Source organism: Cynocephalus volans, chromosome 10 (assembly GCF_027409185.1).
Source record: "Cynocephalus volans isolate mCynVol1 chromosome 10, mCynVol1.pri, whole genome shotgun sequence".
Lineage (NCBI taxonomy): Eukaryota > Metazoa > Chordata > Mammalia > Dermoptera > Cynocephalidae > Cynocephalus > Cynocephalus volans.
The window spans coordinates 99,989,132-100,008,070 of NC_084469.1; the positions used below are offsets into that span (position 1 = coordinate 99,989,132).

General features: G+C 54.1%; 1 protein-coding gene across 4 annotated transcripts in view; it reads right to left on the minus strand.

Annotated features, from left to right (window-relative positions):
* Positions 1 to 3,656: 3,656 nt before the first annotated feature.
* ARHGEF18 (Rho/Rac guanine nucleotide exchange factor 18) overlaps positions 3,657 to 18,939 on the minus strand; it is a 70,074-nt gene continuing 54,791 nt past the window's right edge. For 2 of the 4 annotated variants that reach the window (XM_063112203.1, XM_063112202.1), the window contains 12 exons: positions 17,575 to 17,651; positions 14,563 to 14,741; positions 13,626 to 13,714; positions 11,226 to 11,408; positions 10,086 to 10,223; positions 9,635 to 9,765; positions 8,879 to 8,935; positions 8,729 to 8,776; positions 8,167 to 8,622; positions 7,015 to 7,348; positions 5,986 to 6,111; positions 3,657 to 5,909 (listed from right to left, as the gene is read on the minus strand). In XM_063112203.1, coding sequence (XP_062968273.1) covers positions 5,758 to 5,909; positions 5,986 to 6,111; positions 7,015 to 7,348; positions 8,167 to 8,622; positions 8,729 to 8,776; positions 8,879 to 8,935; positions 9,635 to 9,765; positions 10,086 to 10,223; positions 11,226 to 11,408; positions 13,626 to 13,714; positions 14,563 to 14,741; positions 17,575 to 17,651 — 1,970 coding nt within the window. In that variant the 3' untranslated portion in view covers positions 3,657 to 5,757. The remainder of the gene's footprint in view (positions 5,910 to 5,985; positions 6,112 to 7,014; positions 7,349 to 8,166; positions 8,623 to 8,728; positions 8,777 to 8,878; positions 8,936 to 9,634; positions 9,766 to 10,085; positions 10,224 to 11,225; positions 11,409 to 13,625; positions 13,715 to 14,562; positions 14,742 to 17,574; positions 17,652 to 18,939) is intronic. The other 2 variants (XM_063112204.1, XM_063112205.1) reach the window with 2 other exon arrangements.

Sequence of the window (18,939 nt, forward strand, 5' to 3'; positions counted from 1 at the left end):
CTGGACTCATCCATCTGTGGGGGCTCCCTCTGCCTGGGGCTTCTTCTGCCAGGGACTTCTGGGTGGGCCAGGCTTGGTTGGTGTCTCCCTGGGTTGGGGGGTGCACGCCTGTCCTGGCCCTTAGCAGAGGCCCCCTTCCCAGCTCTAGTGGCAACAGTGAGTAGGGGGTGGGGGTCATAATAGCGCTTGATGACCTACCTGGAGGCTCAACCAGTTAATACCTGTAAGGTCCCCAGTGTGGTGCCTCACTGTGGGAAGCCACGCGAACACCTGGTCGCACGTGCCATAGGTACCACAAGGGAAAAACAAGCCAAGTTGGGAATACAGCCTGGGCTGGGAAGGCCTCAGACACTGACCATATGGGGTGTGGCCACAGAGCAGGTGGGACAGATGCTTCCAGAAAAGGAGGCCCACCTCCTAACCCCCCGAGCTGGGCCATGGCTCTTTGCGTTTTTTTAGAAAAGTGTTATTGAAATATAATTCACATACGAATTAGCCATTTAGGGTGTATAGTTCAGTGGGTTTAGTATATTCATGGTCGTGCAACCATCACCACAATCAATCTTAGGACATTTCGTCACCCCCAGAAAGACACCTCACACCCCTTAGCCATCACCCACACCACCCTCCCCTCCCCCAGGCTTGGCGACCAATACCCTACTTTCTGTCTCTCTAGATTTGTCTGTTATGTCCAGTGGTTCTCCACCTTTTGGAGTCTGGGAAGGGACCCCTCTGAGACTCCCTTAATGACCACAGGCTCTCTTTGCAGAGTATCTCCTTTGGGGGAGCCCCCAGGGGCCCATGGAGTTCGCTGAGGAAGGCTGGGGGCATGCTGGGGGAAGCCGTGGGCTGAGCAGAGGTTGGGGACAGCTGGGGTGGAGGTGGGGGGTGCTCAGTAGGGTCCACACCAAGGAGGAGGGCAGCCCAAGGTCCCCCTGACAGGCCAGTGTCCCTTTGGGCCTGGGCTTGGGCCGAAGCTTCCTGGCAGTCAGAGCTGGTGGGGCAGCACTGGTGTCTTTAGCCAGTCACCTCCTCCCACCTCCAGACCTTTCTGGATGGATTCACACCCTCACAGCCCCTGCCTGCCCCTTTCCTGCATCCTGGTGTCTCCCATGGCCAGCATTTAGCCCGGGGGCATGGGCTGTGTGTGGCAACGTGATGTGTGCCAGGCATGCACTTTTGTGACGCAGGTCCCTGGCTCCTACCAGCTCACATGGGTCTTTGACCCCAACACTGTTCAAACTCTACTATCTGTGCTTGGCCAAATTGTGCGTGGGGGAGAACTCCAACATCCTTGTCAGGAGAATGTTTTTTTTACTTTTGGCGGCTGGCTGGTAAGGGGATCTGAACCCTTGACCCTGGTGTTATCAGCACCGCGCTCTACTGAGGGAGCTAACCAGCCAGCCTGAGAATGGATACACAAGTTGTGGTCCATCCATACCCTACTCAGAGAAAAAGGAACGAGCTGCTGACACACGCATCATCACGGATGAGTCCCAAGAGCACTAGTGAACGATGCCGGGCACAGGAGACTACTTGTCGCATGATGTGACTTTCTAGAACAAGGAAAATTGAGCTGGAGAGACTGGAAGCCAATCAGCTGGTGACCCCAGGGGTGGGAAGAGGGACAGGAGAGAAAGTCTTGGGGGAAAGAAAATGTCTCAGATCTTGATTGGGGTGTGGGTTACCCAAGTGCATCATCTTGCAAACCCCAGCTAACTACACTTAAGATGTATGGATTTTATGGCATGTTAATGACACCTCAATTTAAAAGGGAGCAAAACAGCCTGCGTGGTGGCATCTTCCAGTGCCCTGGGCAAGCCCACGATGGTCTATAGAGCCTCCTTACGTGACACAGCCTCTTTTCATGCAGCCCCACTGAGAGCAATTCAGGTGTTTAAAGGTTATTATTCATATCTCAGTCCCCAGACCAAGCCAGTACTTCAGCTGTTGTTCACCCAAAGGAGTAATCTGCTCCCGAACTGGGCAATTAAAGGGATTTTTAAAAATGACTTTTCCTCCTGTGTGGCCTCTGCCACCTAACACGCGGGTAAGATGTGTAGGGATTCCCACTGTCCCTCCCTGGTTGGATGGGGCTCGCTCTATTCTCTGCTGGGGTGCAGGGGCCGGCAGTCTGCAATCCATATATCTGCTCCCTTGGGGGCACTAGAGGGAGCTCACGGGTCTGCAGGTGGGTTGAGGCGGCACCTGCGCCCCCTGCCGGCGTCCTGCTCCCTGGAGATTCACTGGGCAACGGCAGTTTCTCCCCTTGGTGGCCGCTGAAGGGCCTGGCTCAGGGCAGCCCCAGCACCCACTGGCCGGTGCCCCCTCCTCGGGAGTCTGAGTTCCAGCTGTAAATGTTAACAATTCCAACTGATTCCCCTCGTTCTCCCAGCCTGAGGGGTGGTGACTGCTTCCAGGGGTTGACACCTTAGTTCTACGCTGTCCAGTACACCTGGACACAGCAGCCACTAGCCACACGTGGCTACTGAGTACCCGAAACGTGGCCAGTCAGAATTGAGATGTGCTTTACCGTGTCATATACACACCGGATTTTCAAGACAGTGCAAAAGATGTATAATTCCCTCAATAATTTTTATATTGATTACATGTTGAAAAGATATTTTGGATATGTTGGGTTACATATTCTGGAGATGCATGGTGGTGATGGTTGCAAAACAATGTGAATGTACTTAATGTCACTGAACTGGACCCTCAAAGATGGCTATGGTGGGGAATTTGACATTGTATTTTACCACAGTTTAAAGAAATAAAGATAAAATAATCAATTGATTTCACCTTTTTAATTTACTTTTTTAATGTGGCTAGCAGTGTATTTCTATGGGGTGGGGCTGCCTTATTCCCTCTTTACACTTCCAATTATCTAGCTATCGAATTTATACCTAGTTAACCCTTTTTATGACCTCACCCTGTCGAAATGACCAGTGTTGTTTCTGTCTTATGGGACCTGGACTCAGGCAAGGCAGAAATTATAATTTAACAGCTAAACCTCTCAAGCCAAACAGGAACCTCAAGTTACAACATCGCCCTGGAGGCTCCACAAACACCTGAAATGTGACCGGTGGGCAGCCCCTCTCTGTGGGCACCTGGATGCCCCACCGCTGTGTGGCCACACCCCTGCCTGGTGCCCTCTCTCAACCCCTCAGGTTGGGGCAAAGAATGCCAAATTCCTGGGGACTGGACCTGAAAGGACCTTCTGAGTGTTAAGCAGGACACAGGGACACAGCATATATGGCAAATGGTGACAGTAGCAGTTGAGGGCTCCTCTAGCGTCCTGGGCCACACGTGGGAGGGAGGATGGGATGCCAAGAGCCTGGTTGTCAGGTGGGCCCTCAGCCTGGTGTCCAGTCATCCCAGAGGTCTTGTTGCAGCAGAGGGTCAGGGGAGGGGGTCTGCATTGCTGAAGACAGTCTGACAGACCACCTACTGCAGGATCCCACCTATGGGTGAGGCACAGGAGCCGAGGGGAGCCCGCACCAGGACCCCAGAACCCACTACTTGTGTACCAACATTTGGGCAGGATGGCAACTACCCAAAAATTGAAAAAAACAAAAACAAAAACAAAAAACTGGGGCAGGAAACGATACTAAAACAAAACCCCAAAGAATGTCCACTTCAGTCAGAGCTCAGCTTAGACACTTTTATTGCTAGAATTAGGTCTTAAGTTCTAACACAGTTGTGATGATCCGAGTTGTGGAAACGTTGGAATCATCGTAAAAATAATTGTCAGGTGGACAAAGATCATGATCACAATTGACGAAGATATGCACAGATCCCACAGAAATATGAACATGTGCTTACCCATCAACTTTACAAATAAAATTTGTACCCAGGAGTGACCAACGGGTACTGGTGGGAGAAGACATAGGAGATGCGGCCCTGCTGTGTGTGGCTGAGAAGCCCCCTCGGCCACGAGGTAGGGGACCACCCATTCCCACCCTGCAGCCGAGCAAATATCCCTTGAACTTATCATCCAAGGAATCACAGCGTCTCGGAGGGTCACACCGGGGCTCAGGTCGGTGCATGGTGGCGACACCACCCAGTGCATGAGTCCAGGAATGTTCTTTACATGACAGAATGGGAACTTAAAAGTCAGCTTTTCTAAAGTGCTCCGATACTTCTCAGTTCAAAAATACAAAACACTGGTTATAAACATGGCACAGATGAGATCTGACGGTGAGGACACCTGGGTCATAGGATCGAGCTGGGCAAAGTGGAGGTTCTTGGAAGGGCCAGGAGCTTGGGGACACCAAGCCCCTCGCAGTGCTCAGGAGAGGTCAAGAACCGCTGCTTTCAGTACCTTGTTGTGACCGGCTGTGCTGCCGAGGTGCCCTGGCCCCTAGTCAACACCTGCACCTGCCTGGTCCCCTCCTGAGCCTGCGGCACCGAACAGGCACCTCGGCTACAGGGGGCTGATAGAGAGCCCCCTGCTTAGGTGACCAGCAGTTTCCCCCTCCCATGCCCACCTGCCTTAAGTGGTGGGAATGTCCCTGTTCACTATGTTGGCTGTCACAGGGGAGTCCCTTGGCTGTAGCTGCCCCAGGCTCCAGGATGCCGGGTTGGGGAGAATGACTTGGCCCTGGCTCATTCTCCCCAAGAACCACCACCCTGGCACCCAGTCCTGCTGCCAACCCTTTGGGCAGCGCAGCAGGGAAGACTGGGGTGCAGAACACAGCTGGAAACGTGCCTTCTCCCAGGCCAGATCTTGAACGTGGATCTGACCATCCTGGACCCATCATGGACATTCAATGCCGCCCCCAGCAGCTCCCCCCAGCTCCTCCAGGGGAAGTTGACCACGAGCTGTGCAGCTTGCAACAAGGGAGGGTCCTGCAAGGTGTCCAGCCATGTGCCCCCTTGCTGGCTACATCTCCTGCCGTTTAGTCCCATGCCCTGGGACATACTGGTCCCACATCTCACGCACACTGGCTCTAAGGGCTTCTTCCCAGCAGCCCCGGGAAAACCAGCCCATTTTACGGGGGCTGAGGACCCTCTGCCTGGGGTGCATGCTAGCCCTGGCTGAAGCTCGAGGCTCAGTTTCCCAGATAGGCTGAGTGTGTGGGGAACGGTGGCCACCCTTCAAGCCGCAGAATTTGGAAAATGGCAGGTTTTAAAACCTGTCAACGATCAGCCCCTTTCAAGATGAGCTTCCCAACATCTTGCCCTGTGGCCCTCTCTGCCCTGGTGGCCTTTGTCCCACCCCAATGCCCGGCTCACTCCCTGGCCTTGAGGTTCACCATGAACCTGTTTGTGTCTCTACTTTCAAAGTGGATTCTGTCCAACCCTGCAGACAGACACAGCCGACGCTCACCTGGCCCCTTCTGATGCCGTGATGCCTTGCCCCAGCGTCTCCTGGTGGCCGTGGGGCTGGCTCGGGCCAAAAGCTCCTTCTCAGACTGAGGTCTGGCGTGTCCTCAGCTCCTTGCAAAAGCCCCACTGTCCCTCACTGCCTTGGAAAAGCAGCTTGAGTCAGTCTCCCCCTACCCAAATGGGGCGCTACGATTTAAAACAGCTCCTTGGTTTAGCTCTGGTTCAACCTTCGATTAAAAACCTTCCTTTAAAAAAACAAAACGAAAGTTACCCAAGCACCACAGCTAATCCTACAGAGAGAGCTGCGACACCCAAAGCACCAACAGGCCCGCCCTGGCCAGGCGGTTGTCGGTGGTTTGCTTGGAAAAGGGAGGGGGACAGCTGGGTGGGCAGGACAGGGAGGGGGCTGCACCTCGAGCCATGGCCCTTTTAGAAGAAGATGACATCTTCTTTGCCGGCTTCCTCCTTGTCAATGAACGGTGTGGCCGGCAGCAGTGAGGCAGATGGGGACACGGCCTTGAAGGAGAAGGACTCGGGGTGGATGTCGGCTGGGGCCGGGCTTGGGGCAGGGAAGCAGGGGTCTGGAAGAGAAGGGGGGCCCAGGTGTCAGCAGCTCCAGGGATTGCGGCGGCCCTGCTGTCTCGGGGCTGGGCTCACCTGGGGATGGCGCAGCACTGTGGCTGCTGACCAGGATAGGACTCAGCGACCGGCGGTTCCTCGAGGTGCTCTCGTCCTTCCCCATCAGCTTGTTGAGTGGCAGCTGCTGCTTCAGGTCGAATGAGGCTGAAAGAGGGAAGGTGCTGAGCGCCCACCTCCTCCAGGCCACCCCCACCCCACACTTCCCACAGGCAGCCAGCTGAGGAGGCCAGTACTTGTCCCCGTGACAGGACCCTGCTCAGACATCAAGCCCCGAGTTCAGTGACACAAATACAAGGACAACAGCCCCCGCCTTCAACAATGGAAGGGCCCCCAGAGGAATTCAACATCTGCACAAGAGGAGGGAGAGACTCCCAAGGAAACACCCCCTCCCCATGACCCTCAGGGCCTGGCTGTGGGACACAGGCCCTGTGTCTTAGGGGATGTCCCAGAACATCCCTGGTTGTCACCCAGGGAGGCATCACCCACAGGGCAGCACTGGCTCCCCCCCACAAGGGCCTGTGTGGTCACAGCACCTGAGGAGTCCTGGGCTCACTCTATGGGGGACATTCATTGCAGGTGTCCCAGGGCAGGGGAGTAGGCCTCTCTGGGCCTCAGTGTCCCCTTCCATGAACAAAGACATCAAGGAGAGACCCCAGCACCTATACTGGGCTGGGCTGTGCTAGTCATAAGTGACTGGGCTCCCTGAATCCTCACCCGCTCCCCTGCCCCGACTTCATTGTTTGAGAACTGAGGCAGGAAAAAGACATGGGGTGTGTCACAGCAGTTTTGCTTCTGGAGACCAAAGACCTCCCCACGTGCAGAGGGGCAGCACTGGCCACCTTGCCACAGCCATGCCTTCCAGTTCTCTTGGCACCCTCTCCACAGGATGGTGTCCTGTTTCTGTTTGCACCCAGTGAGCCCCTGCAGGCTCACAAGTTGCCCATGGCGGGACCTCCCGATCCAAGGTGGAGGGGGTCTGGGTGGGAACCAGAGATGGCACACCTCCCGCCCACGGCATGAGCTCCGGGGGACTGGGGCTGGGCTTACCTGAGCTCTCCCAGCGCTGGGAGCCCCTGCTCTTGCCACCCTTGTCCTTGCCCCCCTTGGTGGAGGCGGCCAGCTTGGTGGGGATCTGCTGCTGCACGGCGGCCTGCCTCTGGAACTGGTTGGTGGTGCTGAGCAGCTGGATGGGCACATCACTCTTGGCCGGGCGGCTCTCAGCAGAGGCGCTGTCCCGGCGAGCCACCTCGGGACGCTCCATATACTCAGGCCCAGGGCAGGGCAGTAGCATGCTTGCCCGGGGTCCCTGCACTTTGGCCAGGGCCAAGGACCCCTCCAGCCCTTCTCCGTTGAAGCTGAGAGTGTGGCTTAGGGGCTGGGCCTGAAAGAGCAACAGATGACACATCCCAATGGCGTGGTTCATTGCTGGAGGCCCTCCCTGAGATCCCCTCCAGGGGCCTCTGTCCTTGGACTTGCACAGGAGACCTGCCAGCCTCTCCTGCCCTCTGCATGGCTCTCGGCTGGGGTGGGGAGAGCCGAGCAACGCCCAGGGCTGATCGGGATCGATTGCCCTCACCCGCCCAGCTCCTGGTCCTGCCTCTCAACCAGAGAGTCTGCTCTGGACGCAGAGCCGGGGGTTCAGCCTGAGGGAACCACCAGTCATAGCCCGTCCCCAAAACACAACCCCTCACGTGCACACATTTACAGTCATACAAACGCTCACTTATACACAAATGTGATCACACACATTCATGTTCACACACCTTTTTATTTTCATTTTTTATTTTCTTTTGGCAGCCAGCGGGTATGGGGATCGGAACCCTTGACCTTGGTGTTTTAACACCCCACCGTAGCCAACGGAGCTAACCAGCAGCGCTTTTTTTCTTTTTCTTTTTGGAAACTGGCCGGTTTGGGGATCCAAACAACTGACTTTTTAAAAAAAGAAGTTCCAATATTTGAGTGCTCTGTGCAACAGTGTGCTGGGTAAAGGTTTATCTTCCAGTAGGAAACAAAAAAGTTCTGTTTTGCAGCATCTGCTTGATTTCTGTGCTCTTAAGGCTATCACGCGGCTCGCTTGTGTTGACACGCACCTGCAGCACATTCACTCACGCAAGCATGCGCACTCTGAAAGTCATGCACGCGCGCTCACACACGCACGTGCAAAACGGTCTTTCTGCACGCGCACGGGGGCGCGCTCACCTCGGCCAGCGCCTCGGGTGGCAGCGCTCCGGGCGCTGTGTGCTGCTTCTTGAGCCGGCGCAGCAGCTCCAGGCGCTGGCGCTCGCGCTCCACCGCGCGCTGGGCCTCGCGCAGCCGCTCCAGGTCGTGCTGGTAGGCCTGGCGCTGGCGCTCCAGCTCGGCGCGCTCCTGGTCCAGCCGCTCGCGCAGCTGGCGCGCCTCGCCCTCGCGCTCCTGCAGCCGCGCGCCCGCGCGCTCCAGCTCCCGGCGCTGCTGCTCGCGCTCGCGCTCCCAGCGCTGCTGCTCCAGTCGCAGCTGGCTCTGCATCTTCTCCACGCCCGCCCGCTCCTCCCGCTGCTTCTCGAAGTTGCGCTGCCGCTCCTGCTCCAGCAGCAGGTTCCCACGCGTCTGCTTCTCCCGCTCCTGGATGGCCGCCCGCTGCATCTCCACGTAGCTGTCCTGCTGGGCGATTACCGCCTGGGGAGCGGCCGGGGTGGGCGGTGAAAACCACTCCCTCGTCCTGCCCCCGCCCCCAACGAGGAAAAGGCAGGTGTGGCTGGTCTGCCCCCTCACACCCCTGTACCTGGAGACCGAGGAGTAGCTGGGACAGCGTCTGGATCCGCTGGACAAGCTGGGGGGATATGGAGAGAGAGAGAGAGAGACGCTGGCTCTTTGCCTAAAGCCGCACAAGGGGGCACGCCGCCCCAGGGAGATGGACAAGCCCGGCGCCTACCTCCAACTCCAGGACAGTGGGCGGACGGGGGCCAGACTCTGTGCTCGGTGCCTCTACCTGAGAAGAGGGCAGTGGCAAGCCACAAAGAGCGTCTAAGGGCCAATCCAATGAGACAGGCCCGCTTATTATTGACAAGACATCCTCTTGGCATAGGCCTAGAGGGCGGGCCACGACCCAGGCCCTAAGTCATCTGACTTTTGTAAACTGTGTGTTTGGAAAATAAGGGCATGGGGTGGCCTTGGAGGTGGGAGGCAGCTGTCGTAGACCCTTGAATGGCAGACTGGAGGTGAAGCTTGTATGTCAGCTGTGGGCAGAGAGTTGAGTCCAAGCCTCAGAGCCGGCCAGGGGCAGCTGGCCTCAGTTCCAACCCCAAACCTTGGCAAGGTCAGGCAGGCGACGGGCCTCTGGGTCAGCGGGCAGGGATAGCTGGTGAGACTCTGGCATCTGGCAGGTGTCACCATACTTGCACTGACTGAAAGCTTGCAGTCCCCTACTTGCCATGGGCCCATCCCCTCCCCTGCCTCCTTTCTGGGTACCTTCTGCCATTCTTGGAGGCAGCAGGAGGAAATCACCTGCCTGCTCATTAATCTGGATGGACATACTATCACTGACATAAAATGAACGGGTTCTGGGATGTTCACCATACAACAGAAAACCTAGATAGGGCCAGCAGAGGCTGTGCATAGCTGTTAATCAGAATTATGACAACTGGACTGATTGTACTGAGCAAACGAATATCCCAAGGGAGTCACATACCGCCTGCGGTATTTCCTCAGAATCCCCTGGGGTGTCGCTGTCACTGAACTTTGAGCCTGGACTGCTCGCGGGGCCTCGCCAGTCTTGGGGCCTGGGGTCATCGCTGCAGACCTTCTTCTTAAAACTGCCATCTGAGAACCCCAAGCCGGGACCGTGAGGATGCTGAGGGTCCAATGGGGGTCTGTAATCCTCCTCCTCTATCCCCTGCCCACACCCGGGTAGGAAATTCAGGCCAGGCTGCTGCCCACAGACTTGTGCCAAAATGGTGGCATTTGCAGCCCAGAGACCAACAAGAGAGGACAGACTGATCTGGGTGCTGCTGTCAGAACATAACCAACAACACCCAGAGCTCCAGAACGTTCCAAGAAACCATCTCAGAGGATGGCTGAGGGGTAGCTCTGAGAAGCCCCCAGCCCTAGGGGTGGGCTGGGAGGCAGGTGGCACCACTTACTCTTGCTGGGGCTGCTAGTACTGTCATAGCCCCCGAAGGTCTCGGCCCTCCGGGGCAGGCATGTGGGGACATCTCCATCTTCCACCTGGCCATTGACGCTGCCCAGCTGCCTGCAGATCAGGCTCTGGATGCCCTCAACTGTGGAAAGAGATGGGAGGAAGGCGTCACCCTGCAGGAGAGTGCTGGGGGCATCGGCAAACAGTGGGGCAGCTGAGAACTGAGGCCAGGCAGCTCATGGGGTGGTGGGCATCCCCCGTCCCGTGTCCGAGGTGGGATTTCAGCCCCCATTTCTGTGCACTCCCTTGCTTCAGGCACTGCAACTGGACATGCCAATTTGTGACTGAGAGGCCAGGGGTCACAGGGCAGCCGTGTAGGAGGGGCACCTGCTGCCTTCCAGGCCCTGGGCCTGTGGGACGATGACCACACGGGAGGGTGGCACTGGGGGAAGGGCTGTCCACACAAAGCCCTCTAGGACCAAAGCCTTTAGCCAGGTGAAAAATGTCTTCGGGGGTCAAGAACAACAGCCACCAGAGAACCAGTGGAGGGACAAGTCAGTGTGGCTGGAGGGAGCAAGACCAACCCCTCTAGTCTCCGCCTTCCTTCCTCTGTAGGAAAGCTCTGGAGGGCAAGGGCTGTGTCCGAGCTGCCGGGGGCTTAGCACGGTTGGGGCAGAGCGCATGGAGACCCCAGGCCACCTCCCGGCCGGCACCCTCTGCATGGCGGCCGGTGCTCAGCAGCCTCCTTGCACTAGACACTAGATGTGAGGTTCCAGACCCAGGACCAGGCCCAGCTGGCGGGAGGGCTGCCAGGATGCGAGGGCCTCTCAGATGGCCCTGACTGTGCAAGTGTGCATCTTGATGGGGCTATCATCAGGTCCCACTCTCAGACAGAAGAGGAACCTGTTGCGGGTAGGGAACCTGTCTCAATCCCCAGGGCTCAGGGGGTGTTTGTTGATTGGGAGAGGAAGTGAGGGGCTGGCACCAGATCGCGTCTAAGGACCTTCCGGCTGTAGTAGGCGCAGGTGGGGGTCAGTGCCGCTCCCGTGCCCCACCAGACAGAGCCATGTACCTGGCCCGGGGTCCCCCGAGGAGCTCACCCATGCAGGACTGCAGCACACGAGGGTGGGGGTGGTTGACTTACTTTCACTCATGGCTGACTTGAGAATCTGCTCCCCCTGCAGGGTTTCAGAAGGGTCCCCTCCTCGGAAGAGGACTCGTGGCTGGGGACTGTCTTCAAGTCCGCTCATCTCGGCCATCTCCAGGTAGATATGCTGCTTCTCCATGAGGCTCTGGGCAATCAGCTGGTCTTTCTGGCTCAGTCGTTCTGCAAAGTGACCGGGGAGGTGGTGGTCAGCCTGGGCAGCCTTCCCTGGGATCCTGTGCCCTGGGCACTGATGTAAGGCTACAAGGACAGGCACCCCCGCTGACCCCAAGCCCCAGAGGAGCAATGCCCTGTCCTGAGGTAGGCTGCTCCCTCCGTCCAACATTCCTGTGAGGCAGGTCAGGGCATGGCCCTGTCTTCTGATTGTCCCTCCCCCGCCACTCCTGCCTATTATAAAAATCAAACATGGTGGGGTATGGCAGAAGACTGCAATAGGGCAATTCTTTAGTACAGGACAAACCTAAAGCCTTGGAAGACTGAATATTCTAATCTTGAAAGTCTTCCTTCAGGCCTTTGGGTGGTGGTTTTCTCCATTTAACTCCTTATGAGTCTCTGGGTTTCATACTTTTTTTCGCTGCCATGAATGAGACTTAGTATCAGATCTTCTCACTGGTGATTGCTAGTATAGATGCTTTCTATTCGGCTAAATTATTGAGCTGTCTTACCAGTTCCAATAGTTTTTCGGTTGATTCTGTAGGATTTTCCCAGGCAAACAATTATGTCATGTGCAAAAAATAATTCTGTCGCCTCCTTCCAAGAATATCTTACTCCTGTTTCTTCCCTTCTTACCCTGGCTGGAACGTCCGAGGTGAGAGTGGGTGGCCCTGCCCACTCCCAAATTTCATAGGAGTGTACCTAATGTTCCCATGGTGAAGGATGAGGTTGGCTTTTGAAAGGATTTGAGATGTAAAGGGGTATCTTGATCGCTGGCCAATTAGCTCAGCTGGTTAGACGTGCTGTTATAACACCAAAGTCAAGAGCTCGGATCCCTGTGCTGGTCAGCTGTTCCCCCCAACAACCCCCACAAAAGAGAAAATATCTTTCTATTTCTAATGCATTGAGAATCTTGCTGGGAATGAGCAACGAATAAATTTTATTGAATGGCTCTGTGGCTTCTATAGAGATGTTCTGATGCAGGGCAAATATTTTAATCACGACCCAGCAGAAACAAGCAGTGAGAAGGAGATGAAATGAACACGATGTCAGGATTATACTCTAGGACTCAATGGGATTCTATTTCCCCCCTTTTTTGGGACACTTTTATTAATGATTACCCTTCAACTTAGACTTATTTAAAAAAAAAAAAAATCCTTAAGCCCAAGCACCTCTTCCCACGGAAAGAAATAAAACATATGCTACTTGGTTTTCTGTATTTACTGTTTAAATGTTACCTAATTTAAAAATAAACAACACAGCTAATGAAAGGAAAGGGGGGAACTAGATCGTGGCCATCAGGGACTAGGAATTGTTCTTGCCAATGGCCTCAATGAACTCTCTTAGGAATCTGTTAAAAATAGCGGGGAGAACAGATAAGCAAAATAAAGCTCATCCACACGCTGGAATATTACTCAGCCATGAAAAGGAACAAGGCTCTGACACATGCTACCACATGGGTGGACCTTGAACACATCACACTCAGTGACAGATGCCAGACACAAAAGGCCACATAGTGTATGATTCCATTTATAGAAATGTCCAGAACAGGCAAATCCATGGAGATGGAAAGTGGATTTGGGGTTGCTGGGGCTGGGGGAGGGGGAGGGGGAATGACTGCTAATAGGGAAGGGACTGCTTTCTGGGGTGACAGGAATGTCCTAAACTGAATGTGGTAATAGTTGCGTACCTATGAGCACACTAAAAGCCACTGAGCCAAACATGTGAAATGGGTGGGTTATACAGGATGTGAATTATATCTCAATAATGTGCTTAGCAAAACAGAGAGGTGGCAGCCACCAGTCACAAAATAACCCTGGTCCAGGCCAGCCTGGCCCTGGAAGGAGACTGTGGGGGTCTGGGCCCCCGAGTATAGTGCCTGCCTGAACGAGGACGGGGTGGCAGCAGTGTGTGCAACCGAACAGTCGCGTCTGGAAGGGGCTCTGAGGCCTGAGCCGTACTCTTCCCCTTTCCCACTCCCCCCAGTGGGGCTGTGCAGCCTCGTGAAGCAGCCTCGTTCCCAATGCTCTGCAGAGCTGCGGGACTTGGGACAGCCCACAGCAAAGTGCCCGGTCACTTGGGTGGTGGTTTTCTCCAAGGCCAGTCCCAACGGGACATAACAGACATGCTGTCGGTGGGCCAGGAGGCCCAGGGCTCATTGTCTAAGGAGGGCTCTGCGGGGCTGTGGACACATGAGGGACGCGCCCGTAATGCTGCTCCCTTTACCTTGAAAGTCCCTGAGTCTCATGGCGCGGGCCTCGACCACCTTCTTTTCTTCGGCCTTGCTGAAGGGCCCTTCCTCCTCATCCGGACAGCTGCAGGGAGAAGGGACAGATGGGCAACCAGGCCTCCAGGGCTGGCTGGCCTCTGACAGCAGCTGCCAAGAGTGCCTCAGATTTTGTGAGTCATTTAGCAGGAGAACGGTGCAGGAGAGAAGGGGGTGGGGAGAAAAAGAGCCTTTGCCCGGCCTCAAAGCAAAGGATGTGACCAGCCAGAGGTTTTAAGTGCCTGGCCGTGACTTGGAGGAGTCTGGTGGTCAGCTTGCTTGCGAGACCTGCTGGGTATGGGAGGCTGCAGACCCAGCAGAGCTGAGGCTGGTGAGTTTCGAGGGAGCTGGAGCTGACTAAGACACAGGGATGCCTTCAGGCATTGAGAGAGGGAACAGGAGGCCGGCTGGGCTGGGGGCTGGACCCCCCCACACCTCGCCTGTCTGTCCAGTGGGCCAGGAGCCAGACATGGGGAGTAGGGGTCATGGGGCTGGGGTCCTTAGCCTGAGGAGGAAGGACAGGATGCCACCAGGTGCTCCAGCAGGTCTGGCCCCAGACCAGGGGCAGGTGGATAGCCCGCTGTGATAGGCAGAATAGTCTGTGCATGTAGAAAGGTGCAGGTTAGATCTGCAAGGCCCCACATCCCCTGGCCAGAGACACCTGGGCCTTTTTTGCATCCGACAGATTGAGCTGTTGTCAGAAGGAATGGAATAGTGTCACCCTGTCCCTTTTAGAGAAGGGGATGGTCAAAGCATCCAGGTGGAATGAGGAAGTGGAACAGCAAAGGGGTCTCTCAGGGCATTCAAGGTCATTGCTGACTGACCACCCAACTGTCCGTCAAAGCCAAGAGCAGAAGTAATACACAGGGAGGGGAGGAAGCCCCAGCGCCCCCTCACCTCTCCACGGCCCTTCGGATGTGGGACATCCAGGTGTTCCTGTCCTCTTTGGAACTGGTGTAAATCTCATACATCTCGGGCCCTTGCAGGGAGGCGCTGATCAGAAACATGGCTTTTTCTTCGTTGGCCACTTCCCTTACGATGAGCTTTTGTAAAGAGATGATGGGGGGCTTCGAGTCCTGCACAGGTAGAACGTAGTGGGGAGATCACCTGCACCCTACTGCATCCAAAGGGCAGCAGGGTCGTGAGTCTCAGGGGAGAAGTCTAGGAGGGGAAGTCCTGCACCCTGTTTCCTTTTTTTGGGCGGGGAGAGGTTAGCTGGCCAGTATGGGGATCCAAATCCCTTGACCTTTTGTTTCCTTTCAAACAATTCAATGAGAATATTTTGCCATCGGGGGAAAAAAGATGCTAATGCAATGATATCCTAGTATCCTTCTGATGTGTCAATTTCATATGCTTAAAAAAAAAATCAGTAATGTATATACAACTCTACAAAACTCAAAAGATACAATACTACACAGTATATAACAATGGATAAATCCTCCTCCAGTCCCTGTGCCATCCAGAGCCAACCAGTATTTCCAGTCTGTTGTACGTCCTTCAAGAGAGAATGTTACAACATCTTAACTGATCATTATGGGCTGAACTGTGTCCCCCCCCCAAATTCATATGTGGCAGCCCTAACACCCAGTTCCTCAGAATGGGACTGTATTTGGAGATGGGGCCTTCAAAAAGGGGATTAAGTTAAAATTAGGTCGTTAGCGTGGCCCTAATCCAATATGACTCATGTCCATATAAGAAGAGGAGATTAGGACACAGACACACAGAGACACGACCATGTGAGGACATAGGGAGAAGACGTGATCTACAAGCCAAGGAGAGAGGTCTCAGAAGAGACCAACCCTGCCCACACCTTGATCTTGGACTTCTAGCCTCCAGAATTGTGAGACAATAAATTTCTGTTACTTAAGCTCCCTAGTCTGTGACAGTTTGTTACAGCAAACTACTACGCTGGTTAAAAGAACACACCAGATTTCCCCAGATCACGGCAGGAAGGAGCAGCTCTCATTTCTGATGTTTCCCCATTTCAAATTGCTGCCACCTAAACCTACTGGTGTGACGTGACTTTTTCTTCCTCCAGAATAAAATTATTCTTCTGGAGTCAAAAAAGTGGAGCTTTCCTTGTGAGCCCTCTTGCTTGACCCAGGAAGCCCACTCTCTGGATTTTTTTCTCCCCAGGAAACTCACCTAAGGGTGCATGCAAATATTTTGTTATAAGAACGTTTACCGCAGAGTTGTTTTTTATGGACAGACAAATTCAACATGCCCGACAATAGAGCATTAAACAAATTAAACAAAAATAAAGGATGGCTATAAAATGCAAAAGCAGGCAGCTGTTAAACACCATGCTGAGGAGTAAGATGCACTGAGATGGGGGAAGTTCAAAATGCATCGAGTGGGAACAAAGAAACAGGTTATAAAAGGAAATGTATTCTATCACTGGAGACCAAGGGGTCGGCAAACTATGTCCATGTGCCAAGTCCAGCCCAGTGCCTAACTTTGTAAATAAACTTTTATTGGCACACAGCAGTGCCAATCATTTATGCTGTGTCTATGGAGGTTTTCACGATACAATGGCAGTGTTGAGTAATTGTGACAGACACCATGTGGCCTGCAAAGCTGATATGATTAATTATTCGGGTTTTAGCAAAAAAGGCAATTATAGGCCTCTGTAATAGACATATGTCATAAAGATTGGCCAAGCAGACACCCTAAGATAAACCAAGTCTGTGTCTTCAGGTGACAGGACTTCAGATGATTTTTATTTTATTTTTTGTGTTTTTCTTTTTTTAAATTTTGGTAGCTGGCTGCTTCAGGGTTTTAAAACCTGGATCTTGGTGATACCTGCACCACTGAGCTAATTGGCCAGCTCCTCCTTTTTGTTTTTCTGAATGATAAAAGTTTCTGAAACAAAGTTACACCCAAATGAATGTGGTCTTGCCTGTCTCTGCATTTTTGGGGGTCTGAGACATGCTACTTTATGTCTTCCCCAACCAGAGCCACAGGACGACGCAGGAGAGAATCCCGAGCAGGGCCCTCTGATGATGGGAGATGGGCACGCAGGGCCCTCAGCACAGCAGATTATCGATGTCGCATCACCCTGCTGTGAGTGCAGGGACAGCTCAGGGTGTGCTGTGGTCAAGGCGGGACAACCATTTGACAGAACAGCTTGACCAGTTTGCAGGGGTGAGGGATGGGAGGAATGAGGGTAGATGGCTGGAAAACTTCTTGAGAAGCCATTTTAAATCTCTGGGCAAGGAACATGATTCTAGAATTTAGTGACAGAGGCTGCCCTCTTCTCCAGGTGATCTGGAAGCAAAGAGGTTCTTACACCCTGCAGTGGCTGGTGTAAGACCCCCTCGCCATGTAGCAGGTTCTGTCTGCGCTGTTAATGCTTGAAGGATCTGGGGATCGGGTCCTTCAGCCAGCAGGGGAGGAAGCTGAGGTCCAGGTGGATGGCCGCCCAAGTCCCAGCTGGGCTTGGCTCCCATGACAAGGCTGCTCTGGGACCCAGAATCTTGGGGTCCACATGGTCACAGCTCACAGAACAATGGTTGCCTAAGTTTGGGACCTCAGTGACAGAGCCAGAAAGTCCCAGGAAGAAGGGAGGGGTTCTCCTGGCCAGGATTCTGGGGTCCCTGAGGACCTGTAGTTGCTGCCAGAGGAAGAACTACAAAAATGCAAGAGAAACCGAAGCTGGGGAGGATAGTGGAGTGGGACGCGAGGCCTTGGACTTTCATCCTCAGAAAATTCTACTCCTGCCTGGTTGGAACCTTCTGGGAGCGCCTGGGATGCACAGGGTAACTCACTGGTGCGCTTTCTAGTGGCACTTGCTCTTCCTGTCTTGTCGCTGATGTAGTGCCCCAGCTGCCCCCTCCATAGGCAGCTTCAGAGCAACCCCACACGGCCCCAGTGAGCAGAACCCTTGTTTGGAAGAGGCAAGATACATACCACAGAAGCAAAGACGTATTTCTGATCCTTTTCTTGTAGCAGCAAAAGCACATCAGTCAATAGGACAGCAAGAACATCTGAAGAGACAGCACGAAAGGGAACATCTTAGATGTCACGCGGCTAGCAGGTGTTGCTGGGCAGCCTGGCGGATGCCGAATCCCCAGGAAGGCTGAGGCACCATAATGCTTCTGCCTGAGCCTAGAGGTTTCCTTTCTATGTCACCCCTTTCCACCTGAAACCTTCTGGGTTTCAACACTTAGCACCAGTCAATGGCTGGAATCTCCTCTTAGATGTTCCTTCAGCACCTCCAGTTCCAAATGTTCAGAGCTAAACCAGGGCTCTCACCCCGTGGCCAGGCCACTGTCCTGATGGTCCTCTTTGTCATGAGTTTCTCTGGCTCTGACTTCTCAAACGTGAACTGACCCCTCTGATCTCCCTGCTCCTAGATCACCTGGGACCTGAGCCACTGGATGCCTGCATCTGACTCCTGTGTGGCAATGCAGGCCAGGGCTGCTCTCAGTCCTCTTGGGCCCCCACGTCTCGCGTGGTGCCTTGTCCCAGTATGAACGTCCTGCACAGTAAGGCTTTTGCACATAGGTATGAATCCCGAACTGAGTTTCAGCAGAAACACTTGTGTTTCAGGAAGTGTAAATATTACCTTCTTGGGGAGCTGATTCTCAGTATAGTTTCATCTAAACCAGATGCCTGTTCTCCACATAATTCCCTTGCACTGTAACCTGCTGGCTTCCTTGAAAGCATCTGCTGTGCTGTTAACTATTTGCTTGTTCGTGTAGTTGCTTCTCTCTTTCTGCCCCGTTGACTGAAGCCCTAGGAGGGCAGGGGCCAGGTCTTGTCTGATTGGGTGCATTCCCACCACTCATCTTGGTGCCTGGCAGGCAAAAGGTGCTAAATTTTATCTGTGGAATACACGTCTGTTCGAAAGACCAATGAACACACACTGTCATCCGACTACCTCAAGTACCCCTCAAAAGATGCTGATGCCAGTGGATAGGGTGGGATGTTTCCAGAGGCTCAGAAAATGGACAGGATCCTCAGGGATGAGTCCTGAGCACTCTCTGGTCTGGAATGGGAACATGGATTTTGAAAGCAGGGCTTGGAGCACACCCTTGCAGTGAGCGAGATGCCCAGGGACACTGACCAACAGTCCTGGTGGCATTTTCTATCCTCACTGGGACTCTTAAGCAGTTGGATCCACTGCAGGGGACTCATTATTACATTAGGATTACAACTAAGCTTGTTTGCAACCCCAGGCCTCTTCCAAACCTGGGGTGTCATAAGGTCAAGGCCTTGAGTTTCTGTTCAGAAATCAACAACTGTGTGCCCTCCTGGTTTGTACCAAAGAAA